Raw genomic sequence first — 21,113 nt, 5'->3', positions numbered from 1 at the left:
AGAATAGTCTATTTAATACCATTGTGTCTAACCAAGGATCCCTTAGGTCTGGGGGCCTAACACATTTATTGCTGAGTGCCCCAGGACTTGCACCTGGATCAGGACACATTCTTACAGCACACTCCACAGACTGAAAGCAACTGCAACATCTTTACACAAGCCGTACAACGCCTAAACCTGCATCCCACATTGTCCCAGGCCATAAGGAGCTTTCACAACTCTAGATGATATTATAATACTTATTACTATTTTAACCTGAACGGTCAGGTGCATTAGGAGTGGGGTAAAGATGATCCATGCCTCCGGAGATCCTTTCTGCTATTTCTCTCTGAACCTCGTTCACATACTGTTGAGTGTTTGGATTTCATCACGTAGCTACATGCCGACTTAGCAACATTCCCCTACCGGCAATGAAGAATCTGTGCCCCTGGCCATGTTTGTGTACAGAATGGCTTTCCCCAATTAGTCTCTTTTGTATCTTTGCTGTATTTCACTCCTTATTTCTTTCATTTACACTTTTATCTAATGGAGGGTGTTTGTTTTTCTTTTTGCTTTTTCCCCTTTCTCTGGAATCCTTAACCATTTCCCTCCACTCCTTGTTTTGTGTTGGAGATTGACACATTTGCCTAATCTCTCATGCCACCTCTGCAGCCAGAGGGCTGAATCGTGCTTCTTTCATGGGTCAGTAGATTTCATATAGCTTCTGACCCACAACCCAGAAGTTACTTGCGATCTCCAAATTCTGTTTGCCATTGCTCCTTTCTCAGGATTTTAACCTCCATCCATCCATGTCAACATTTGAAGGCCAGATTCTCTGCTGGTGAAGTCAATGGAGGACAAGCTGAGGATCTGGCCCGAATAGTTAGTTATTTGTTAATTGTATATTTATAAAATGCAATAATATTCCATTGATTAGGGATATGAAACGGCGTCATATGAGGAGAGATTCAACAGACTGGGACCGTTCAGCTTAGAAAAGAGACGACTAAGGGGGGCTATAATAGAGGTCTGTAAAATCATGAAGGGTGCAGAGAATATGAATAAGGAAATGTTATTTACCCTTCCAGATAAGACAAGAACCAGGAGTCATAGGCAGCAGGTTTAAAATACAAAGAAGTACTTCAAACTTCACACAGTCAACCTGTGGACCTTGTTGCCATGGGATGTTGTGATGGTCAAAAGAAGAATTGGGTTCAAAAGAAAATGAGATAAGCTCATGGAAGATAGATCCTTCAATAACTATTAGCCAAGATGGTCAGGGATGCAACCCCATGCTCTGGCTATCTCTAAACCTCCAATTGCTAGAAGCTGGAACTGGAAAATAGGGGATGGCTCACTCTATAATTTCCCTGTTCTGTTCATTCCCTCTGAAGCACCTGGCATTGGCCACTGTTGGAACACAGGATACTGGGCTAGATGGACCATTGGTCTGACCCAGTATGGCCATTCTTACGTTCTTAAGTAAGAACTTTGGCAGGGGTATTGCATGAATAAAATTATTATTAACATTATTACGCTCTATCTCCTTTTTTCTCTAATGGTATATGGCATCGATCATCTTAAGTTGCCATCACTGTGACATCTAATGCTACAATTCAAGGCCTTGGTCCTGATCTTCAAGGCAATCCATAGCTTAGGACCCAGCTGTACATGTGAGCACATCTCCATCTGTCTAGACAGTTATGCTTCTCTAGGGCAATAGAGCTAACAAAATGCAGGATGAAGAATGTAAAAGACAGAGAAAGTATTCTCAGTGGAGAGAGTTTGAATATGGGACAAGCTAAGGAGGTCTGCAAGGCCCTCCTTCATCTGAGAGCCTGGCCTGAAGAGCAGAATACCTTACGAAGGAGGGGGGAAGCAGAGCTGATGTTAACCCCATGTTCACTGGGGACTTGCACCTTATCAGAAGCTGTTTAAAAACTGGACTTCAGTTTGATCATCTATTTCAGCGGGAGCAGAATTAGGCCAGAGCCGAGCACTTCTGAAAATCCCATCTTACAACTGCATGTTTTATGGAAAAAAAGACAGCAGAAATCACGACCCACTTAACACCAAAAACACTACTGCAAGTGGACCATATTACCAGGGCCACCCAGAGGATTCAGGGGGCCTGGGGCAAAGCAATTTCGGGGGACCCTTCCATAAAAAAAAGTTGCAATACTATAGAATACTATATTCTCGTGGTGGCCCCTGTGGGGCCCAGGGCAAATTGCCCCACTTGCGCACTCCACCGGGGCAGCTCTGCATATCACACAATGAAATGACATGAAGCACCGCGACGCTCCAAACCAAAGCAGAGCTCCCATAGTATTACCCTGTAAAGCAGGGACAAGAATATTTGGGATTCCCCCGGTGTAGACATTTATAAGAGGAGAGAAAAAGAGAGACGGGACCCTGTCCTGGAAAATAATGGCGGCAGAAATGCTACATGGTTCCATTTTAGAAGTATACTTGTGGAACGCGGGACACTGTAGGCTATTTGTTAATTTGTTCAGATGCTAGGTCATGTCCTCTTTCAATAACTCAGCAACTTTAATTAGAACCCCACACTGGTGGTTGAGCTGTGCATACTGAATGAGAGATAAGCTGTTCTGCCTCGGCTGATTCGTATGGTATGGGAAAGCTAGTCAGAAAAACAAGAAAGAGGCTCATTTGTGTTGTCACTGAAAGAAAAAGGACAGATTCCCAGCTTGGACACAGGCTTCTAGCACACCGGGAGTTGTGGTCCAGTGAGTCAGACAGCTCACTCACTCTGCCCCCAGTACAGAAGGATAATCAGAGATACACACAGAGGCAGAGCAGACTCTACTAGTAATAAGTTTGGCTTCTAAGAGATATTGCACCGCAGCTGACGATAGCCATGTATGATAAGAGCCAACTCCCACACATAAACAAAACTAGAAAGGCCAACTGCAACAGCACCAGAATCTTACTCTGAACCCTTCCCCTCAGTTGTGGGGGTGTGACTGAAGATGGAAACCCAGATCAAAAACCAAATGTTAGCATTGGCCTCTAACTCTCCAATGTGAGAGAGAACAAAAACCTCAGATCCAAACCCCACAGCCCCTAGTAGATTCAAAATCTGTATTGGAATCCAAGTCTGTGGCTTGATTCTAATACAAACACTTCCATCTACATATCACATTTTATCTGCAGAGATCACAGTGATTTACACAGATGAATTAACCTCAAAACACTGCAGGAGGTACAGTGTGTAAATATTATACATTACAAACTCCTTGAGCACCCAGGGAAACCGAGGCAGAGTTACGTGACTTGCCCCAAAACATGCAGTTCATGCCAGATCTGTGATTAGAATCCAGGAGGCTTGATTCAGGGGTCACTGTTCTATCCACTAAATCGCACCCTAACTATATAATCCACAATGCTATTTAAAACTGAAACATCCATTCTTTCTCTCAATTGCACAGTAAAAGTTTGATCCAAAGCCTACTGAAATCTATGGGATTCTTGCTGTTGATTTCAATGAGCTTTGGATCAGACCCTGAATCCCCATCCACAAAGAAAAACCACAGAAATGACAGCGAGCATATGGTTGAATCTTCTCCTAGGTAGCCCCAGATAGGACTCTGCTTTGAAGTGACTAAGCAACATCCCTGACTTGCTGTGTTGATGGGGGGCAGTCGAAATAGCTCTTTCACACCTGGTAGGACATTGTGCGCCAGACTGGCCCAGGTGACAGGTCACAGGTGCCCCTGACTCTCAGCAGGAGAGATGAAGATGGTGGCTGAGAGTCATTACAGGATGGTGCTGGGGAGGGAGGGGAAGGAAGGAGGCGGAAGCAATAACGCACAACACCCTGCTTGCCTACCTGCGGATGACCAGCTTCAGTGTCTTGTAGGAGCCCTTCACCAGTGAGATGGCCTCCCGCCTGGAACTGCTCAGCTCCACCTCATTGATGTTCACCACCTCATCACCAGCCTGCAGCTTGGAGGTCAGGGAGTCCGCTTTCCCCCCTTCGTCAACCTGCATGGAAGAGAGGAGAAAAAGCAGTGAGAAGCAATTGGCTTGGATTCCCAGGCAGGGTTTGGCAGCCTTTTGTGGCACTAAAATGAGCCACTTCATCGGGGACTAGTTTTACAGGCCCATGGCTCTGCTCCTGAACCAAGAAGCAGCACCTTCACCTCCCAGCCCCAGAACTCTCTGCTTGCTTCTCGCTCCACTTCATGGGGGTGCAACCAACATCTGCAAAGAATGCAGCCCTCGGTGACTTTTCCAATGAAGTTGGACATTCTCTATGATATCTGGAAGCAGTAAGGGGTAAGGAAGTGGTCATTAAATATTTCCTGGTCAGTTTTATAAGCCTCAGCCATGAATTCTGGATCAAGCTGCAAAGCTCAGATCAGATCCAAGCTTCACTAAAGTATGAAAAGTTCAGATCCTGTGGTTCAGATCTCTCTCTAGCAGAGGTGCAGGAATAATTTGTACAGTGGGGGAGCTGAGAGCTATTGAACCAAACTGTAAACCTTGTATATGATGGAAACCACTTCAAGCCAGGGGGTGCGGCAGCATCCCTAGTTCCAGCACCTATGTGCTCTTGCTGATCAACCAATCTAATGACTAGAGCAAGTTGCTAACATGCAAGCTGTAGAACAGCTGCATCTAAGTTAACACATTTAATAACAACAGGGAGCACTTCTGTAGTACTTCTCAGCTGAGGATCTCAGTGCACTTTATAAAGGGAGGTTGCACAGAAAGGTTAAGTGACTGCCCCAAGACTTTGCTGTCTGTCAGTGGCAGAGCTGGAAATAAAACCCAGGGGCTTGGTTCGTCCCTGCTCTACTCCTTGTGCAGTCATTTATCTCTGTGCAGAGTCAGCTGCATTCGCACTTACACATTGCACAGGGGCAAATGACTGCACAAGGTGCAGGGGAAGGGAGGCGAGAATCCAGTCCTGGGTCTCCTGACTCCCAGTCTTGTGCTCTCTCCATGGAGAAAGGCTGTCTCCTTATGCAGCCGCCTAAAGTATGAATACTGGGCACTGGGTGAAGCTAGGTGACACAATGGGTTAAGGCACTAAGCTTTCACTTCTGGAGACTCAAGGTCAATCATGCCACAAAACTGTCACTGAAAATCTGCTATAATACAAAGCACTTGGTGGGCCATGCTCAAGAGAAGCTCAGATCTGGGACAGCAAGGGCCTTGAAGATCAGGACTGAAGTCCAGCAATGTGGCATGACAGGAGGCATGCTACCTGGCTCTAGCAAGGTCTTCAAGTTTCTCAGTGCCATATTCAACTAAAAATGGTAACTGAACTCCTCTTTGCAGATTCATGTTCTCAGAACTCACACAAGCCTCTGATCCAGTCTGCTGGAGCCCAGCAGGATGTCCGTGGAGAACGGCTGATGCTTAGGTCTGAGTGATTTTCTTATAAGTGAAATGATAGATACTTCAGGAAGTCGTCACACCAGGTGAAGAGTAACTGAGCCATATTGCACATTCTGGCACGTTACCCAGCTTTCTTGCTCTGTAGATTAGTTCCAGTGTCTCAGGTGTTTCAGTGTGAACAACAGTTTCTCGCAGGAAGTAATAGCCAGTTCTTCGGATGAGAAGAACAGGATTTAGCACAAACATCATATAGAACATCACATCTTCAAAGCCTCCTCCAAACATTAACTACTCGACTCTCTGAATACCCTTACCAGGTACCTAAGTGTCATTGCAGACTTAAGCCTTCTAGGAAATTGTTACTGAATTGGGGGGTGAGGGGGTGTTTCTCCCCTGAGAGCACAACAAAGCCAAAGGAATGAGAATTGATATAAGGGATCCAGGCATGTATCACAATTCCCAGGAGGATTTAGAAATGCTAGACCTTGCTGGCAAAATAAATTAATGCCTAAATCATAAAATCAAAATGCAGGATTGTTCCAGTTTGTCTCAGTTGGCAGGGGCTACGCAAAAGCACAGGCGCTATTGTTTTCATAGAACAGAATTGGCTTCTAATTTCACAAAAGGGGGCGGGGCCTGTTTTTACAGTTAAGCCAATTCATTATGTGCTTAAATACCTTGTTGCACTGGGGATCACCCCAATGCAAAGGAAGTGTCAAACCACTACAGAGATGCCACCCGCAGAGTTGTGCTGTGTGCCCAGTTCCCAGCACTGTCAAGCCAATTCCTCTCATCAGGAAAACCCAACCTTCAAGCCTTGGGGATCGCTCCCAGAAATGATGCTAGGCAGTGCCTCTTGGAGCCACTCTGTATCACAAAGCTTTCAGCAGAACCTCTGAAAGTCTCCTAATCCTACAGGCTCCCAGCCATCCTTTCCACCTCTGCCTAATGCAGACACACACCCTCCTGCTAAAATGGCAAAACAATCTTCTTTTTTTAAGCCAAGTAAGGCTTTGGCCACTTGTTCTAAAGGGAAATATTTGCACCTGCTGGGAAATGGGACACCGCTCAATTCACTGCTCTATTTCACAAGTACAAGCAGGAGATAAATTGCCGCTATTGTGTTTTAGATTAAAAATGTTCCTGAGTAAACACCTTTGCTGGTTAGTTCCCGAGGTGAACCCCAGAAAAGAGAGCCAACAAGCCCCAGGGATCTTGCCTTGTGATTCAGAAACTGAACCGAGGACAAAAGCAGTTGAACAAAGCAGTGCAGCTTTAAAAATGTTTAAGTATCTGCTTCCTGTTCTGGATATTTTTATCAAAAAAACGACGGGACTGGTGTGCAGCAGCATACGTTATCCCAGGCCCCTGGGAGGACAGCCAGCAGCAGGACTTGAGCCTGGAACCTCTGGATCTTAAAACATGATTTTCTACTGACAGTGAAAAAGTCTTCCTACGTCAGCCCAGGCTCAGGGTAGCTCCCCAGCTGTTCTCTGTAGTCCAGACGCCACTGGAGAGGGACAGAGGACCATACTGAGTGAGTCATACATACAGGAGCCATACAGGGGAAGCAAGAGGGCAGGGAGGTATTCCCACAGTGCAGGAGCAGCTTAGGGCTGATTTAAATCCCACCTCCACATTTGGTCAGCAGGGTAAGGCTGGGGAGTCCCTCTGGGGTTGTGCTAATTCAGATCAAGGGCTGTTTCAGCCCTGACAGCAGCCCAAAATCCACAAAGATGGTTTAAAGCCACTTTTGCCCCCATCTTTTTTCCCCAGATGGAGTCTTCTGTGCTGCAGCTCTCTGGAAGTTCAGTAGAAAATCTCCCCCTAGTGCTCTGTACCTTACAGTTTTCTTGCTGTCTTTTCATGGAAACAATGGGGAAATAAAGGACAGAGTGTCCCTAGTTCCCGGTTCAGGTTTATCTACAGGAACGCTCGCCAGCACAGACGGTGTTCAGAATCCAGACCTGAAACCAGAGCCACATTTTGTACGTACAGCCTCTGTGACAGACTGAACTAAAGGGCCAGATCTGAACACTTCCTCGGCCTTGGAGAGTTTGCAATCAGCTCTGAACCCATCTTTTGTGATTTAGATCCAGGTATCTCTACCCAAACTCAACTGGAATGCCAAGGATGGGAGCTTACATGAGCGGAAAGAGGAGAACAGTTTGTGACAGCCCCACAAACTGAGCATGGCAAGTTCTGCACAATTCTTGTCCGAATGTGCTCAGTGCCCGACGAAGAATCAAGAGCAAACGGAGCCCTGGGATCCCACTAAGTATCACTTCCTCTCACTGGCTGTGTATGCAATGTTTGTGGTTAGGGAGTGGCATTCTCACGGCACAGTCTGCATAGTTCACACCAAGCAAGCGCAAACTGGCCACAGCTCTATCTCCAGCCAACATCATTATTGCAGAAGCAAACAAAACCCAAAGACCAAGGAATGTATTTAAATGAACACCTGTTTCAACAGACAGGATCTAAAACAGCGAAACCAGGAAATTGGATCATCTGAATGGGCGGACGGTGAAAGTCTGAAGCTAGGACAGCGTGATGCCACGCCACCAAGGTCAAGAAGGGTCACAGAAACTGTGCGCTTGGCCCTTGGAAGAGACGGATCCATACATTATTCCATCTCTCCTGAGTTAGGAACATTTAAAGGCAGTGTGATCTAATGGCTAGAGCCCTGGACCAGGAGTCAGGAAACCTGGATTCTATTTACAGCACTGTCACTTCACCTCTCCCACCTTTTATCTGTCTCATCAATTGAGACCGTTAGTTCTTTGGGGGCAAGGAGCATCTTGCTATGTGCAGCATTTCCACAGTGAGAACCTGATCTCAGTTGGGCCCTAATAAAAGTAAGAGTCATTGGGCTCCGGACAGGGCTGAGTCCAGCCCTCCTGCACTGGACAGCCAGAAAGAAAGTGGCCACAGCATGTCCGTTAGGAACGGTACAATGGAAACAGAGGGTTCTCAGAGTAGGAGAAAGGCTGGAAGGATCTAAAGGCAAATAAAAAAGCCCAACATGTGCTGCTTCCGGGAGGGCATCTGGCACCTGGTTGTCTCCTCTACCTCCATCTAGCTGGGTAGAAGGAAGCAAAGGAAAGCCAGCTTTGCTAAAAGAGTTTCAGGGCATCATTTTACCGAGACCCTGAAAAGCAGCTAAAAAGAAAGCAACAGTAATGAGTAATGTTGGCACTTTCACAGTGCCTTTCATGCAAGGATCTCAAAGCACTTCAGATACGAATCATTTAACTAGCAGAACTCTCCTGTGAGGTATGTGACTTCATCGATTTTACAGATGGGGAAACTGAGCGGTTAAGGGCCAAACGTTCAAAGTTACCTGATTTGGCATACAGGGCCCTAATTGCATGCACAGATAAACGGCTATTTCCGCCTACCCATTCTGGATGCACAGTTTAATTTTAAAAAAATCAGGCTCCAAGTGACAGGAGGTCACAAGGTGGTACATCACACCTTGCCCAAATCGCAAGCTGCCTGGATGCTGTCAGTCAAAGACAGAGTCAAAAATGCATTCCATTATTTTGAGTCTCACAAACAGTGCTTGAGCGGCCAGATTGGTCATAGTCCTGTCAAACTTAGCTTCACTCAACAAACAGCCCCTTGCTCCAGCATTGCAGCTATTGTGAGCTAAGTGACCTGCTACCACAGAGCACGCAATTGTCAGCAAAGGCTCCTAGAGATGGTTTAGGCTGAGAAAGATAAGCGGAGTTTGAGCTGTAAGCTCTTAAGCCTTCTGTATGCAGAATTTCCATTGCCTTCATTGGAAGCTTTAAAGATGAGGGGCCTGACAAGGTCCAGCCCCCTAAGTTAAGGTTGTGAAGTCACCCAGTCACTGTGCAGAGGCCGGTTATTACAGAAGACTCTGAAGAGCACGTGAGGTGGTAGAAGTGTGATAGGTTTGCTGTCCCACTAACCTTACCTCTGAAAAACCACAGCTCAACCCCAGGCTTATGTCACAAGGGAGTCTCCCCATTCCTTGTCTCCTCTGATCCCAGCTCCCAGACAGCACCTAGATAAAGCGCAGTGCAGCAGGACTGGCAGTGGAGCTGGGAGAATCACTGATTTTTCAGTTGCCTGGAAAAGATTGGTTTGGGGTCAAGTAAAACCAACATTTTTGGCAACCCCCCCCCAAGTCGACCCAAAATATCGTTTCGGACCAAACAAAACGTTGTGTTTCAATAAAAGCAAAGGAAATTTGGGGAAAAAATATTGTTTCAACCCTTGCACACACACCCCAAAGAATCAAAACATTTTGACGTTGGGTGGAACTTTTTTGCTTTTTTTCCCCCTCCAGTTGAAACAATTCACCAAAATTGACACCAGTTCACAAAATGTTTCAGTTGACCCAAGGTTGCATTTTTCAGGGGGAAAGAAAGTTTTATCTGAAAAGTTTCACCCAGCTCTAAGTGGCAGCCTGTGTGCTAAGGAGGCCAAGGAACTGCTCCAGGCCAGCCGTGACATTCATCTGCAGAACCACGTATGGGGAAGCTCACCCTGTCTACTGCGCTCTGCAAACCCGGATATGGAACATTTTATGCCATACCAGCTAAACATAAAAAGCCAGGGGTTAGACATACCTCTCAGTGTGCCTGGGTTTTGCTGAATTAAGTTGGACCTTTCACCTTAGTCACTATGTTGTCAGCATCAGTTTCTACCTGGTGGTGACCTAGAACATTTGCAAGAGAACTTATGAGGGATCCACAGGAACAATATGATACACGTCACACAAGAAATACTGGAGAACTCGTTGCGTCATTAGATCTTGCAATATATTAGAAAGCCTTGCAACTCTCACCACAAGAGTATTCCGCTCCCTTTCTTTTGTGGCAGCAAATGCAGCACCCAGTCTCCTAAGGAAGCGTCTGACAGAGCTTAACCAATAGCCTTCTACAGAAAGCACTCCAAAAGTGTATGGTGCTTTTTGACTTATCCTGGAGCATTCCTGAAAGGAAGATTGGCCTTGTGGTTAGGGCCAGGACTGGGATTTGAGGTTTGATACCCAGCTCTAACACAGACTCCCTCTCTGATCTTGGGCAAGTCGCTTAGGGCCAGATTCTGATACCAGTCTCCCATAATGAACAGATTCCTACTGCGTGAGTAGCTCTGCTGAAATCAATGGAAGTATTTCTGCTTCTCAACAGGAAAAAAGGTCTTCATCTCTAGCTGAAAAACAGAGGTAGCCAGGACAGACAAAGGAAGTAATGCTATTTAGAGTGTAAGCTCTTTGGGGCAGGGACTGTGTGTGCAGTGTTGTGGTAGCTGTGTCAGTCCCAGGATAGTGGAGACAAGGTGGGTAAGGTAATTTCTTTTATTAGACCAGCTTCTGAATGTGTGTGTCCAGTCACTAACACAATAGGGTCCTGAGCTTGGTGGGAACCTCTAGGTGTGACTATAATACAAATAACCCTATTCAGTTCAGTAACAGGGCTGTAGCCAACTCCACAGAATGGTTCAAAACACCTACAGAAAGGTTTTCCTTTTCTAATCCCATAGCAGTTTTCCAGAAGGACTGATTCCAGCGTCTCCTCTTCTCCTCTTCTCTCACCAAATCCAGCTTGCCAGTACATTCAGCTTCTTTCAAAAGGACAAAAGTCTTCCCCACTAAGCCGGCCTCTCCTGAAATACAGCCACTTCAACGCATCTCAGCAGCATCTTCAGGCTGACGCAAACGGAGCTCCATTCAGTTGCCTTTATTGAGGGCAAAGCATACCATGCCCATTGCCCTGGCCTGAAAATCCAAAAGGCCACCCTGGGCCTGCTTTGCATTAACACTGTACTCCATCGTGCACCTCTAGAATAGGCCTCTTGTCATTCAGTAGATCATGCAGCAGACTTTGAACCCATCTGTTTTTTTTTTTTTTTTTTTTTTTGGCTTACTGTAAAAGCAACAAGTTGCTTAAGCAGATCACCAAGGATACATAAGACTTATTGCTACTGTCTTTTGTTCAGTTCCCTATGGTTACTGTAGGTTCAGAGAATGCCGTCTAACCAAGATCCTTTCTTGATGATTTTAAAGAGGTTTCCTTTATTTATTCCACTCTTTTTTCCTTCTCTTTGTTATAAGGTCTTTTGTAACAATGAAATCTCTGTACCTTTTAAGATGGAGCATACCAGCTTTGTGCCCTCTGGATTATGCACAGGACATGTGATTACTCAATTGAAACTATTTGCAGAAGTTTTTTAATTATTAAGAAAAAAAAAGAAAAGAAAGCAGCAAATAGGTTTGCGCACTCAGTGATCCCAAAGAAGCAGGAACTCTGATGCAGCAGGTTCAGTACAGACACTGTGAGATTCCCTGAAAAACGAAAAATAGTCAGTCATTTTAGCTGAGTATTGATGGAAGCAATGGCAATCGCTATGACAAACTACTGCCTTTAACTTGTCAGATATTCTAATGGTGACAAGGCAACCATGAGAAATGTCCTGCTGGAGATGGCTGTCTGTAGTTCCCCAGATGCAAAAACCAGCTTTCTAGAAACTGACAGGATGAGAGGGAGAGATGCTGTTCCTTGGAAGAACTGTGAGCTCTAGCTTTCTCAGCTGACAATATGCCTATAATTCGGGCAGCAAGGATGCTGCTGGGAAAGGTTTGATTTGCCTCTCTCTTGCCCTGCACAGGGTTGTTTATACACCCAAACGTGGGTGTAAAACTACACCAGATCAGAACAGTAGCACTTTGCCCCGGTGAAAATGACCACACAAGGTGCAGAGCCCTACAGCCTGACTCACCCAAGGAGTCACATTGAAATCAGTGGGACCACTCATACGAATGAGGTGAATCAGGACCCATGGTTAAACACCTTCAATACCTGATGGATTCATCTGAGACTCCATATGGGATGTGAGCTTTCGTGGGTGAATACCCACTTCGTCAGATGGAAGTGGGTATTCACCCACGAAAGCTCATGCTCCTAAACTTCTGTTAGTCTATAAGGTGCCACAGGATTCTTTGCTGCTTTTACAGATCCAGACTAACACGGCTACCCCTCTGATAATTGATATGGGATGTGGAGTCTCTTAGGCTCTCATGGAGATCTGAGCAGGTTCTGAAAATAAGAGGGAGTGGGTAACAGAAATGCTGAGTGACTCCAACATTATTCGACTTAACATCGTTTGACAATTTTGGAGGACCCGGGGGGTTTCCAGTGCAATACAGACATTCCTTCCCTATTGTCCACAAACTGCATGTCAGCAGGATGTAGCTGTTAAGACAATTAAATCAAAATATAGTTAAGTCAAAGGTCCCTCCTTGGAGCCATGTCACTGCTGGATATCTCCTTCCCTAGTGCAAACAGGCTTCTCGGGACTGAGAACCTAGCCGTTGAGATTCACTTCAAGCCACAGATGCTTTCACATAAGCTGGTCCTTTATTCTTCTGGGAGGCAAGGAAGGAATCCTTCTCAGACTGCTCTGGAATACACTCCAGCCAAGTTTCTTCTCCCAAACACAAAATGGTTCTGCATTCCCAGATCACTGACTCTCTCAGGAAAGAGAAGTTCATCCATTCTGGGCGGGTGACTGATTCCTAACCTTTACTTCATGTAGTAAAACGAAAAGGGTTACTCCAAATACTACTACTTTGGGTTTCCATAGTGCTTGCCATTAAAGGATGCCATGGTGCTTTGCAAACCAAAGCACAGAGGTCCTGACTCTCTGCTGTCCTGCACGCTGGGGAGTCATTTATCCCTCTGCAAAGTGGGTAAAAAATGCCATCATTCTGATTGGTTAGCACTTTACACTGCTTTGCACATAACTCCGCAAGCCACATGTCAGGGAAAGCCAGGCTCTGAGATTTTAAGTGATTTGACCAAGGTCAGTGCTCATAGCAAATCACAAGCAGGGCTCAGACTAGAACTTAAAAGCCTCCCAGTCCCACATTCTCACCACCAGAGGATGTATTTTTGAATTGCTAATATAAATACAACACCGCAAATAAGGGATTGGGTTCATACAAGACTAATGCATCTTGAGAGACTGAATCAATTAAGTGGAAGAATAGGTCAGTTTCTGTGTTCTAGGATTAAGATGCCTTTTGACACTGCCATAAAGAATTTTTTTAGCATGGGGAAACAATATATTTTCCTCTTATCTTGTTCTGAGAAACAGCTGAACCATTTTAATTAAACTTAAAAAAGTAATAATACTAATAATAATCATCATCATCAGCAGCTGCCTGAGGCAGATACTTGGAGTGGAAAATTCAGCCCAGACAGCTGAAGTTTGGCAAACTTAAAAGCAACTGAAATGGGAGTCTCAGGCAACCTAATGGGGAGTCTCAGGCAACCCTCTAATGGGGAGTCTCAGGCAACCCTAAGCATTGGTGGCTTTACCAGCTCTGCCTGTAATTGCACCTTCCATCATCCAGAAGCATCCCTAAGCAATCTTCAGACTCTGAATCAAATTCTGTTCCTGTTGACACCAACATAAATCAAGAGAAAAAGTATTCACACAATAGCTTTGAACCTCTGATTTCAGTGAAGTGCCTCAAAATGTACATGGGTGAAACACAGCAAAATTTGACCCTGTGTACATAAAGAGTAGAGTTGGGCAGGACCTGGTTTTCCTGCCCTACAGAAATGTTTGAGAGACTTTGACATTTGCTGTCTCAAATTAGCACAAAGTGAAAATCCAAAACATGTTGTTTTTTTTCAAGTCAATCTAAATGTTTTGTTTCAATAATTTTGAAACCTTTTGTTTTTTATTTCAACCATTTAAAAATTACTATAATTAATTTAAATTGTGAAACACAGTTTTCTTGAACCAGAAAACTGGAATTTTTCATTTCAAAATTTTCTCTTCAAAATTTTTTTGAGTAAAAAAATTTGTCAAAAAAAATCTACCTCTCCCGCAAAAATTTCAGTTTTGAAAATTCAGCACTTTCTGACATAAAATTTTTTGTCAAAAAACTCCCAATCAGCTCGACCGAAGAGACACTCACCCAGCACCTAAAGACACCACAGTACTTCACAAGAATCTTAAAGATGAGGGGAGTGAAGAACAACTTGCCAGTTGTATTTTCAGAGGGGAACATCATGTAGGCACAATGTAATTACCCAAATTGGAATCTGGCCAGGACACTGAGGTTAACACCTTTTGCAAAAAGTGATCAGGACCTCGTTCTAACGTCTATTCCCACATGCCAGAACATGGCACCTCCAGCAGCAAGGCACACCCCTGTTGGCATTACTGACCCAGAGGGACAGTTGCTACCCAGTAATTCACCAGCACCAATTTTGTGCAACACCTGGGCTCCTCATGGTGGTCTCCCATGAGAGTCCTGACCAGACTGCACATACTTATCCTGTAAGATCTGCTCAGGCCATGAAGTGGTCAATGGAAGAGATGAAGAAATGTTATTGTGATCCACATACTGCAGGTCTACACAGTCCTTACCAACATGCTCCCTAACATCCCCAAGACCACCCCAGGGGCTCCCAACACTTCCACACTTCCTCACTTCCCGTTGGCTTGTTTCCTGTCCGGGGAGCCAGGTCAATCCGGGCAGACAGCTCTTCAGCTAAAAGTGGCAAGAAGTGGATAGCAAATTGCTGGCTTCAACGAGAAGAGATAAGGGACCAGGCTCTATTAGTTTGCATCCAACTCCCTAGGGTGATTCTACATTCACAATCCACTAGAGGAAAGAAGAATTAGCTCTTACATTGATTTTCCACCTGCGTGAACAGAACTTTTTGGCTTGCTCAGAGATTTTGGTGGGCTAGGGAAGAAATATTTTCCTTTCAGCCTACAACAGGGAAGGAACCATGCCAGTGCTGAACCTGAAGCATTCGAGAAGGAAGCAGCCTCCAGGATCTCAGCATGATGGGAGGTCAGATGAAATGTGAGTTGGTCCCTCTCCCAGCTCCGCAACACACAATGCCAAGGTAGTTTGGGAAGTTACATTATGACTATTATTGATTTGCTTTACAGAAGCGCCTAATGGTGCCAATCACCACCAGGACCCAATTGTGCCAGGTGCCATACAAATACGTAGTAAAATAGTTCCTGTTCCTACAAGACACACAAAGGGTGAGAAGGGAAACAGGCACAGAGAAGTGAGCCAAGGGCAAGCAGCAGGTCTGCAGTAGAGCTGGAAACAGAATCAAAGTGTCCTGAATCCCCCAGTCCAGTGCCCTATCCACTAGACCACACTGCTTTTACCATGCACTGTATGAAAGCTAACTTAAGCCCCAAAGATTAAGGGCTACGTGGTCCCCTCCTGCACCAGACCAAGAGTGGTCAATGTGCTACATGAGTTCCCTTAGCAGCTGCGGTGCAGATACCAGTGCAGGAAGGGGGCCTGGCCTGCAAAGCTCTCCCTGCTGCCTGAGGTCCATAGAATCTCATGCCATGTGCAAAGTGTCACCCGCTGAATCTCCACGGCAATGGCAGCTTGACTCTCCAAGGGGAGATGCTACCATTGACTGGGCACCTGCCAGCCTCGAGCCAACATGCAGGGGGATGACTGCTCCTAGGGAGACCAGATGTCTGGATTTTATAGGGACAGTCCCGATATTTGGGGCTTTTTTTTTATATTGGCTCCTATTACCCCGCACCCCGGTCCCAATTTTTCACACTTGATATCCGGTCATCCTAACTGCTCCTTGGGTAGCAGCAATGAATGCTGCAAGCTGTATTGGGCATTCCATTGTCCCGAGATGGGAACGTGCCCCTTCTCCCTACCAGCTTGGGTACACCCCCGTAAAGTGTGCAGGGTGTCGCTGTTGCATGGAAGGGCTAGAGAGAAGGGGGAGGGGACTGCTGTGGAGAAGCTGCTTTTTCCCATCACATGCACCCTCCTTAATTGAGTCCTGCTTGTGACTAAAGCCCTTCTCTTCCCTCCCACGCTGCACAATGGGAGGGAAGCACCTGGCTGGAAATCAGAAAGTTGTAAAAACCACAAGCATTTCCAGACAATGCCGAGAGAGAGCAACTTGCAAAGGGGATACAGCCCTGAGGGAAGAGTCTTGGGGTGTCCCCCTCCTGGGTGGTTTTATATGACACATTAAATGCCACTTGGTACATTCCAAAGGCAAGAATAATGTGCTCAGACTCGGCGAGAAAATGAGGCGCCACAGATAAAAGGCATTGCTGACAGGGCTGGTATCCAGAGATTGAGGATCAGTTCCACTACAGGCAGGAGAACCCTGCACCATACGAATTCCTCCCTTTACTTCAAGCCTCATTTCCAGATCTCCATCCCTCTGCACATCCGATCCACAGCGCCGTGCCGATTTTCACTAGCTGAGGATCTAGCCAGACGGCTCCAATTCTGCGAGGACAAGCAGTTGCCTTCAGGGTCTTATCCAGGGGGGTGGCTCGGCAGCTTCCAGCTTTATTCATTCATCAAAGGAGGAATGAAGGCTGGCGTGTGGAAGACTCTGAGTGCACCTGTCACGGAGATAGGGCCTGGTCTGGATAAAGCCAATTAAATGAACTGGTGGCTTAATAGTACCTGGCCAGAGTGTGGAGTGTGGCTGAAAGGAAATGAAGTACAAATGACCCCAGTTAATGAGAGATAAAGAGGCAATAGCTGGCTAATAAACGCTGGCTGGTGGCCGAGATCATCCCCCAGAGCCCTTTCAGGTCTAATGAGGCTGTTTAACAGGGATGGTCCCAGACATCCCAGCCTGGGTCTATATACCACTCAGTGCACTCTTTAACAGGTCTGTGCCCTTTAAATCGAATGGAAATTCATGGGATGTGAAATTATGCAGCTCTGAAGCCTGAAGGAGAAGGTCCCTCTGCATAACGCACAGAACTAGCACGTGAAATGCCTGGCTTCACGTCACAGCCTGGCTGCAGCTCAAGCTATCACTGGCCTGCTTGTAAAATCACAGCAAGGGCTTTGGAAACATTTGTTCCACAGCAAGCCCCCTCCTACAGCACAGGAGGAAGAGTGGGCAGATCTCTCACTTTCAGGGCTGCAAAGGCAGGGAAACTACATGGGAACGAGCAGTCTCTCATGAAATGCAGTTGGCCTAGAAGCAAACCCTACCCTGCAGCACTAACCCTTTGGTAAATGTGGATAGCTAGATAAGTGTGGTTGAGGGAGAGGGGGCAGAAACACAGAGCAGGGCCCTACCCCCAAAGGAAAGGTTCAGTAAAGATGGGCATGACCGTGATGCAGCTCTCAGCTATGCAATGACCCAAGGGAGCAGAAACAGCTGGACTGAGTCTTCTTGATTGGACAGAGCAGGAGCACCTTTGGGACAATGGGAAATGTTAACATCTGCCCCAGCACCAACCCCAACTCATCAGCACCACCCAGCTGTATTGTGTACATGGGCAGTCAGACAAGAGAGAGAGATTAAGAGAGATCAAGCAGTATATTCTCTTGATAACCAAGAGGAGGAAATATGTGGTTAAAGGACAGGAGTCAGGAGGCCTGGGCTCTATACATGGATCTGATGTGGGTAAGTCACTTAATTTCTCTGCCCTTTGGTTTTCTCATCTGCTCTATGGAGATAACAGCGATATCACTGGGGTGTTATGGGACTTTATTCATTTAGGCCCTGCTCCTGCTCCCATTGACGTCAGCTTCAAAGCTCCCATGGGACTTCCTGGGGCTACTCAGATGAGTAAGGATTGCTCGACATGGAAAAAGTCCCCGAAGAGACCCTCAGTGGTTATCTTTCAGTGTCACTCACCTCAACCCTAAACGTTGTTCTGCTAGCACCTGGTGTGGGTTCTTTGCAATTATTTGGAAACCCAAACCAGTGAAAGATCTTAGGTGGATTGACAAAAGCACTCTGCACGGATGTAACTTTTTCCCCACTGAGGTCAGCCACCATATTACAAACATACGTTGTTCCTTAAGCAGGCTCTCTTACAATGGCAGTCTAAGCATCGCGTGCAGCTCACCAAAGGTGTGTTCTGGTTACGTCACTCAGGGACCCCTCAAGTTCACTAATTCACCAATTCTTCCCCTCACACTGACTTGCCATCCAGAATGAGCCTCATGCACTCTTTGTGAATGCCACGTTCACAGCTTTGAAGCCTAAGCTCCCACAGCCACTGAGCAGGAAGCAGCGTTAGCTCAGGTTCTTCCTGCAGCGTGATTTCTGTGGGGTGTATTAGTCGGTCTTAAGGCAGTAGGACTATTTTAATTTCAAAAGAGATATCATTAACACTAGACGACGACTTTGGTTTGTAAAGCAGCCTCTCCTAGGCCAGCTCTGTCCCACAATGCTTTGTGGCTTAAATGGGAAAAAGACTATTAATTGTCTTGTACTCTGCCTATGGGAATCCTAACACATTAATGCTCAGATCCTGTCCACCCTAGTCCACTGGGAATAAGTTATATATGTTTTTTCCTTTTTATAATGTTCATAATAAACCTTCTAGAACCATATGGGCTGTAGCCTGCAGGGTTCTGGGCTCCTCCCTGGAAGTGCTTCCATCACCCACTGCTGCTGGTATCTCAGAAGAGCCATAGGCTTCCATCACGGTGACCACAGGTGGAAGCTGCTGAACAAAGCAGCTCTTCAGCACCTAGCGAGCCGGGGTGATGAGCAGCAGAAGCCCATCCCCGCAAGCCTGGCTGTAACCCAAGGACCAAGGCAAATTGCGAATGAGGGAGTTAAAGGTAACCTGAACCCTGCAAACTACCCGCACCTTTCCCCCCATAACACCCAGAAGCAGTAGTCCTTCCTCCCTCCCCTTCAGAGCACCCACAGCCCTTCACCTGCAAACCTACTGGCATCACCACCAGTTAGTTTGGATATTGCATCAACCAGCTGATGCTCATCCACATCCTAGTCTCATCCAGGCACTTTGAAAGCAAAGCCTCTGCAATCCCAGGGCCCCTGAGGCACAGCTGCATAGAAGACACCCCCATCCAAAGCCATTTCACCATCTCCTCTCCCTTGGCCTCACTAAGCTACACAGGAGGGGCTAAACCCTGGTGAGGAAAACTGGAGAAAGAGAGTCAGGTTTCAGGAGAGCCCTAGTGAGGAGGGAGAGCAGGGGCTCAGGAATGCCAGCAATGGGCGGTGCTGCTACCAGAAAAACACAGGCCTCTCAGCACGCAACCTTGGCCACTCAGCATGGTTTGTAAAGCTCTTTCCTACATGCCTGCCCGTCTGTCACATCACTGACTGCTAGTGAAACCGGGGTGACAAGAGAGCCTTGTGCATAAGCAGGTTCTCGGGACAGATGAGCAATTACCCCCAGTCCTTCTGGGGCCTCTCACACTTCTCTGCTCCCAGTGCCTCCTCCTCTTCCATTGCTTCTGACATTCTTCCCACTCCCCTTTTCTGATCGCCCCCTTATCTTTCTTCTTCCACGCTACACTGGGCCTATAGCCATGCTGCCCCCTGCGCCTGGGACAGTCTCCTATTTCTGGTTCCCCAAGAGCTCTCCTTAAAAATCTACTGCTTTGAGAACCCCTTCCAGGTCCCCTCCCCAATAATCCCTGCATCCCCACCTGACCTGTGCTGTTCTCCTGGGGCTTGCCATTGTTTTCCTTGTCCATCTGAGAGCATACATTCTGTGGGGCAGGGAATGTTTGTAAAGCACTGTGTAATTACTACTAAATGAATTCTAATGAGAAATACAGCGAGCAAAGCCATCCTCCTAGTATTTCAGACTCAATAGATTTGGAGAAGTGGATGCTTATCAAAACTGGCCCAAACATTTCAAGATGCTTCCATCACTAGGGAGGACCAATTGTTATTTGCTTGTGAATGTTATTTACCATGGCGTCTCCAGGAGGCCCAGTTTCCCAGCTCCCTGTGGCTCCTGAGGGGCAGCACGTAGTTTCATGAAGTGCCATATTTGGGTCTGATGAATTAAAATCTCCAGGGTGTAAGAAAAACAGCACACACAAGGCAAAGTCTAGTGTAGGCCTTAAGGTGATAAGTCACATGAGCAACAATATCGAAAACAGAATCCCATTAAAAACCAGGGGTCTGGTTCTGCTCTGTTACTTGGATGTCAACCCAGAGTAACCCCACTGCCTCAATGTGCACTAGTATCGCTGACAGCCGAATTTGGGCTAGGCGATGTATCGTTAATTAGCCACAGACCTTATATTCTGGTTGCGATCTCACCACCACCAGTGTAAGGCAAAGTAATCCCAGTGAAATCAGTGGAGATATACCTATGTAAAACAAGCATAAATAAGATTGGAATCATACCCTCTCTCTGTGTCATTAATGGACTAGATAAATTCATGGAGGATAGGTCCAACAATGGCTATTAGCTAAGATGGTCAGGGATGCAACACCATGCTTTGAGTGTCCCTAGCCTCTGTTTGCCAGAAGCTGGGAGTGGATGAATCACATGATGATGATCACCTGTTCTGTTCATTCCCTCTGAAGTACCTGGCATTGGCTACTCTTGGAAAGACAGGATGCTGGGTTAGATGGACCATTGGTCTGACCCAGTGTGGCCGTTCTTATGGAGCCATACGGGTTATGCCTGAAGGGTGACCCGGTGAGTGAGGTAATATCTTTTATTGGACCAACTTCTGTTGATGAGAGAGACGAGGTTTCGAGATAGACAGAGCTCTTCTTCAGGTCTGGGAAAGATACTCTGAGCATCACAGTCTGAAGGGTGTTATTTTGTTTGTAAACTCTGTGGGGCAGGGACTTTTTCATCCCCCTTAGTAAGGCACCTAAAGCAATGTATCTTTATTACTTTGTATTACCAAGAAGTCTCATTGCAGTAGATGCTACACAGACATATAGCACAAGTCTCTACCTCAAAAAGTTTATAATCTTTACAGGCAAGATGAAAAA

At 46.2% G+C, this 21,113-nt stretch overlaps 1 protein-coding gene across 1 annotated transcript in view; it reads right to left on the bottom strand.

Moving 5' to 3' along the window:
* The window catches only part of SHROOM3 (shroom family member 3), a 258,394-nt gene that overhangs the window by 161,209 nt on the left and 76,072 nt on the right, over positions 1-21,113 (bottom strand). The window contains exon 2 of the mRNA XM_050945100.1: positions 3,833-3,987. Coding sequence (XP_050801057.1) covers positions 3,833-3,987 — 155 coding nt within the window. The remainder of the gene's footprint in view (positions 1-3,832; positions 3,988-21,113) is intronic.

The sequence above is a fragment of the Gopherus flavomarginatus genome, chromosome 3 (assembly GCF_025201925.1).
Source record: "Gopherus flavomarginatus isolate rGopFla2 chromosome 3, rGopFla2.mat.asm, whole genome shotgun sequence".
In the NCBI taxonomy this organism is placed as follows: Eukaryota; Metazoa; Chordata; order Testudines; family Testudinidae; genus Gopherus; species Gopherus flavomarginatus.
The sequence above is the reverse complement of the archived record's forward strand: the minus strand, read 5'-3'. Positions and strand labels throughout refer to the sequence as shown.